Source organism: Psittacula echo (genome assembly GCF_963264785.1).
Source record: "Psittacula echo genome assembly, chromosome: 5".
NCBI classification, from domain to species: Eukaryota; Metazoa; Chordata; class Aves; order Psittaciformes; family Psittacidae; genus Psittacula; species Psittacula echo.
This window is the reverse complement of record NC_137739.1, coordinates 87,820,773-87,827,220: the sequence shown is the minus strand read 5'-3', so window position 1 is coordinate 87,827,220 and position 6,448 is coordinate 87,820,773. Positions and strand designations below refer to the sequence as shown.

The window sequence follows — 6,448 nt, the reverse complement described above, 5'->3', positions numbered from 1 at the left end:
AGGGAAATGAAGGCTTGTGGTATAAAAGCAGAAACAGATGATGGGAAAACACACACAAGTAGTAAAGTCTTTAAGGTAAAAGACAAGATGAGAAGCATGAAAGGTGTCTGATGAGAGCAGAACAAGCAGGAAGGATGCGTGGTGAAACATGAACAAGCCTGGTCCTAAAATGCAATAAATTATGAGGAGATGAGATTCCTTTCTGTATAGAGGGTATGGCAAACTGGCTGCTAAATAAGGGCAGTCTTTTCCACTGTACAAAAGGCTTTAATTTTCAAGTTTAATATGTACAATCACACCCGTATGTAGGAGTCGTCTAAATTGGACTTTTCTTTAAAGCATCTTGGTTGTTGTCTCAATAAGTGTAAGCTGAAAAAAATAGAACTTTCTTCTGCATTTGGGATAGAGCAGATGGGTTGAGAGATTTGGGGTTTTTCAGCCTGGAGAAGGGAAGGCTCTGGGGAGAACTTAGAGCAGAGGAGAAAGAGATCCTTCTGTGATGGGAGCTGTCTGACTTTGCCTTCTGTTTTGTGATACTGGGAATCACCTTGTAAGTTGACTGTTTCTTTCTCAGCAATTACCAAATGAACCTGGGAAGCTCAACCAGATGCAGATATTCCTAACAACACCTACATTTAGTCAGGCAGTTCCCATCATTTGTGTTGCATCAGAAACACACTATCTTTTCACTTCTAAGAAAATCACTGCGAAAACGCTCTTCTCCCTATTGTTCTCCTTAGAGCATCCCTCACCTCTTTGTTCCTGAAGCTATAAATGAGGGGGTTCAGCATGGGAAAAACAAGGGTATAAAATGCAGAGATCACTTTGTCTGTGTTCATCGAGTGGCTGGAGCTGGGCTGTAAGTATGTGAAGAGGAGGGAGCCATAGAATAACCCAACAGCCGTCAGATGGGAGGTGCAGGTGTAGAAGGCTTTGTGCCTGTTGTCTGCCACATGGATGCAGAGGATGGTGCTGAGGATGCAGGTGTAGGAGACAGTGATGGCCAGGAAGGTGCTGGTTTGTATAAAGCCACAGAGAATGAAGAGGAAAACCTCATTGATGTGTGTGTTGGAGCAGGAGAGCTCCAGCAGCGGGGGAATATCACAGAAGAAATGGTTGATCACGTTGGAGCCACAGAATGACAACGTGAAGGTGAAAGATGTGTGCACCAGCGAAGTCAGACCCCCACTGAGATAAACCCCAGCTACCAGGGTGGTGCAGACCCTGCGGGACATGACAACAGTGTAGAGAAGAGGGTGACATACAGCCACATAGCGGTCATAGGCCATGGCAGCCAAAATGAGGCACTCGGCATCAGCAAAGGCAGCGAAGAAAAACATCTGTGTTGCACAGCCAGTGAAAGAAATGGTCTTCTGCTGTGCTAACAGACTTGCCAGCATCTTGGGAGCAATGGCAGATGAACAGATAAGGTCTAAGAAAGATAAATTGCTTAGAAAATAGTACATAGGGGTATGAAGGGAGGCATTGAGTTGGACAAGCACAATGAGGCCAGCATTCCCCACCAAAGTGGTGATGTACATGAGTAGGAAGAGCCCGAACAAAGGTATCTCCACCTCCAGACGGTCAGTGAAACCCAAAAGAATGAACTCTGTCAGTGTGGTGCAGTTTTCATCAGGCATTTCCTGACCTTGTGTTTGGCTTTTACATGAGAGCTTTGTCAGGGGATCAGTCCTGGTGGGTAGAGCAATACACAAACACATTATATCTTTCAGAAGACAGAAATGTAGGCACCTTGCCCAGTATCAGAGGGGGAAACCAATGACTTAGATGATGCCCATTGGAAAGAAACTTTAGGAGGACATTCAAAGAGAGCTTTACACACTTTATATCATAAATTCCTTTCTGTTTATTCCTTTCATATATATATGGATAAGGTGCTGGGACATAGAATTGTGGAATGGCTTGGGTTGGAAGGGACCTTAAAACTCATCCAGTTCCAATCCTCTGCCATGGGCAGGGATACCCTCCACTAGAGCAGCTTGCTCCAAGCCCCTATGTCCAACCTGGCCTTGAACACTGCCAGGGATGGGGCAGCCACAGCTTCTCCGGGCACCCTGTGTCAGTGCCTCAGCACCCTCACAAGGAAGAGCTTCTGCCCAAGAGCTCATCGCAATCTCTCCTCTGGCAGGGTAAAGCCATTCCCCTTGGCCTGTCCCTACAGGCCCTTGTCCCAAGCCCCTCTCCAGGTTTCCTGCAGCCCCTTTAGGCACTGGAGCTGCTCTCAGGTCTCCCCTTCAGGAGCCTTCTCTTGTCCAGGCTGACCCAGCCCAGCTCTCTCAGCCTGGCTCCAGAGCAGAGCTGCTCCAGCCCTCGCAGCATCTCTGGACCCGCTCCAACAGCTCCACGTCCCTCTTGTTTTGTTGTCTCCAAAGCTGGACGCAGGACTGCAGGGAGGGTCTCATGAGAGACATGTGGTCTAGGTCATGCTTGCCTAGCGAGGTTGGACTGGATGATCCTTGAATTCCCTTCCAACCTGCTATTCTACAATTCTATGTTATAAGACCTCAGATGGGATTTTATTTAAGAGCTAGAGCATGGTGCAGGTATAGAAGAAAATTCGAATGATACATCACTTGATGAAAAACATCGAGTACAACATTTTGCCTACTATAAATTATATATTTGAGTGTAGCTGCTACACACTCACCTGTGTGACCAGGAGAGCAAGGAGTTCTGGCACAGTTAATAATGATCTTTGAGGTAGCAGTGAAATTGAACCCTGGGAAAAATGGACTGAAATGCTGGAACATAAACAGATTTCTTACCTTATTTTAGACAAAAAGACGACAATTATTTTGGAACACAAATCATTGAGTCTAAAATGAAATATTTCCTCTCATTCTGGGATTTCTTACAAGTATTTTGTGGATTCATTTTCCTGAGGCTGATTAATTCTTAAGCAATGGATGAAAAGAAAGCCATGTGTATTGTTTTTAAGCATCTAAGCACAAATACTGTTAGATTTTCCAAGCATTTTTCCCCACTCTATTTTTTGTCTGAAACCAACTGAGTTTGATTCAGTCCCCCTGCAAAATTAATTTCGGGTTTTCATTTTACCTTTCCAGAAGTGCATCATTTAACTTAACTTTGTCAAGGTTAAGACACTTCTCTGCTGCTGCCAGTATAAGTTCAAGGCAGGGCAGAACTCTCTTGCTCACCTTTATATTTCCAGGAAATACAAGAGTTGCAGAAGGACATTCAAGAACGGAACTGCTAGCAGGTCAGTTAAATAGTCCTGTAAATATCAATCCTAAGTGGATAAAAGCACAGCCAAACCAGAAATGTCTATGTTCCTGAATTATATATATATAATAATCTAAGCTGACTCATTCAGGATAGGATACTAAATGGTTACAGTAGAGCCTGGAGGTTCAGAAAGGACGGTTGCACTGATCTCACCTGTATTTGGCTTTGTACAGGTTGGTCTAAGTGCATCATCTTCAGTTCCATCTATAACCACTGCAGAGGGGTAGGTGAGATGCATCGTATCCTGGCTATGTGCATATCTGTTAATGGGAAAGGAAGCCTGCATAGAAACATAGAATCATAGAATAGTTAGGGTTGGAAAGGACCTTAAGATCATCCAGTTCCAACCCCCCTGCCACGGGCAGGGACACCTCACACTAAACCATGTCACCCAAGGCCTCATCCAACCTGGTCTTGAACAACGCCAAGGATGGAGCATTCACAACCTCCCTGGGCATGACCAATATTGATTCACTGCCAGAAGTTTAGATGGTTAGTGAGATGAATCCCATTGTAGACAGTTTTCTTCAATCTTTTTTCAAGGTCCTTCATTCTTGATGCATCCTAAAATCTGAATCACTTTCTGGATGTGACCGTTTACTCCAGATGATGTCTGGGATGATCCAGTTACTGTGATTCCTAGACTAAGATGACAAGCTCTGCCAAAATTCAATTGTGTTTTAGTTTTAGTTGAGACCAGTTAAACAGTGACCTTGCAACATTACCACTTATTTTAACATTATCACAGGTAATTTGAGAGATTTCTAGTGAAAGTAAGAAAAAGAACCTTTCTGCCTTGAAAAATACTCCAATAGGTACGCACATGAGGCTGTTTCCTCCTATTTTCAGCTGTGGTTCATGCTCGGAAATTGAGGCAGAGAAAGCCTAGAAGCTGCTGAGTGGTCTTTGATGAGGACCTGCAAGAGGTATCAGATCAAAATCTAGGTGTAAAAATGAAAGATAAACCAAATTCCCCCCTTTTTAAACATATATTCATATTTATGGTTTTCTTTTGTTACCTCATGATGCCGCAAAGCTTTTCTGAGCCTGAAATTCCTCCAAAGCAACTGACTTAGAACAATTCCTCCACAACTCCCTGAATGGAAGGAAATTTTATTCATTAGGAGACTTACCTACTAGGGAAATATTTGGTTTATTTTCCTGGATGAAGGAAATGTTTCTTTTGGGGAATGTCACGGATTTTATATCTTCCTTTTGGACACAGGAGACCGCGATGTTCTCTAGGGAAGAGTAGAGCAAACAATTAAAGTGCTGCTGGTGTTGATCTCAGTGTGGAAATGTTCCAGTGAAATGATGTGCTGTAAAGGTGTTGTACACACTCTTGGAAATGCTTCTAGTATTTCTCTGGACTGGAATCCCACACGGAGTATTGGTTTTAAGCTTCAAAACAGTGTTGAAATGAGAATGGGCATCTTAGCAAATGGAGTCCCAGACTGTGAAGTCACAGTGACCTTCAAGCAACAGCTTTCAGGGAAAAAGACTTTCAAATGCACCTCAGAATGCTCGTGAGAATTTAGAAAATGGAATTCCAGTGGCCATTATAACTTCTGGTAGCAGGACTATGATCGTATCAAATTAAAGGTGCTCATTCACACTAGCTAAGGTCCCTATATTATACAGAAATTACACACCCAGAGGAAGATTTAGAGCAGTTTGTTACTTTACTACTTATATTAATCTTATTCATTAATATGAATTTCTTTTCCAATAAAGCTAACCTTTGTTCTTTCCTAGAAAAGCACCGATACTGACTGTGAATAAAGAATATCAAGCAGCTGATGGACAGATACCATAAAAAATGCTTTAAATTCAACCACTCCTCCCTAGCAGATGTTTAATTTCGCAAATGTGCAGCTGATGTGTTTTTCTATGAGGAAACTTGGGCAACTCAACATTTTTATACTCCAGCTAACAAGCTGTATTTGCATGGCTTGTCTTCTGCTTTCTTCTCTCTTGTATATAGGTGCAGCGGAAGCTCAGGTTGGATATCAGGAAGAAGTTCTTTACTGTGAGGATGGTGAGCCACTGGCACAGGTTGCCCAAAGAAGTTGTGAATGTTCCATACCTGGCAGCGTTCAAGGCCAGGTTGGACAGAGCCTTGGGTGCCATGGTTTAGTGTGAGGTGTCCCTGCCCATGGCAGGCAGTTGAAAAATAGCACAGCAGAACTGATCTTTAACTTTCCCATTTCAAACTGTCTTTGAAGAGATGGGAAAGCTCCACAGAGGCTTCCAGTAGCCAGTGATGGATGTGTTTAAACCTTCCAAATCTCTGGCTAGAGGCTAAGCCATGACACGTGAAGGGGATGCAGTGGATGCTCTCTGGTTTGAGGGGGAACTATGTGGGAAAGCCAGTCCAGAATAGGGCGAAATTATCATGTTTGGGTTGTTATTCATGTCTCTGCTCTATCATGTGATATTGGTAATATGGGGTTCATCAGTCAACTTAAACAATTAAAAGTTACTCCTCTAAGCTTAAACTTCTACTGCTCTAGTAATCAAAGTCGAGAAATAAAGATTCAAATTCTAGGAAGCATCCAGACTGAAAACATCTATATATAGGCTGTGGACACTGCTTATCTGAGCTTAGGAGAGGACTTTGGGTCTCTCTTCTGATCCGGTTGTGCTTTCAGGGACAAGTCATGTATTAATAAGCCATCTAGTGTTAGTCTCAAATGACAAAAGACTGTGAATCAGTAAAAATATAACTTAATGGTCCAGTAAGGAGGACTGTCAGTGATGTGAACTGCCTTTAGATTGAATAAGGAAACTGTGGACTGGAATTCAGCTTGCAAGTGTATTGTTTTATGAGGACCAGCAAAACCTGAAACAATTATCCTCCCTTTACGTCTGCTTCTTCTAGCCCTCATGTAAAGGCTGATTGTTTCACAAGGCCTGCAATCCTCGCCATGTATGGCCCCATCTTAAACTGACAGAGAGGGGAGAGGAGCTGAGGCCCAGAGTAACTCCAGCTCACCATGACCTCAACTTGCAAACACACCCTGCTAGCCAGCAGAGATAGGCCAAGGGGAATGGCTTTAACCTGCCAGAGGGGAGACTGAGGTGAGCTCTTAGGCAGAAGCTCTTCCCTGGGAGGGTGCTGAGGCGCTGGCACAGGGTGCCCAGAGAAGCTGTGGCTGCCCCATCCCTGGCAGTGTTCAAG

At 43.6% G+C, this 6,448-nt stretch overlaps 1 protein-coding gene across 1 annotated transcript; it reads right to left on the bottom strand.

The window, feature by feature from the left end:
- Nucleotides 1-701: 701 nt before the first annotated feature.
- Nucleotides 702-1,640, bottom strand: LOC308220766 (olfactory receptor 5AS1-like; the record flags this gene model as incomplete). The annotated part of the gene is made up of 1 exon (XM_080617158.1): nt 702-1,640. The coding sequence occupies one exon, from the start codon at nt 1,638-1,640 to the stop codon at nt 702-704; it is 939 nt and encodes a 312-aa protein (XP_080473284.1).
- Nucleotides 1,641-6,448: the final 4,808 nt, after the last annotated feature.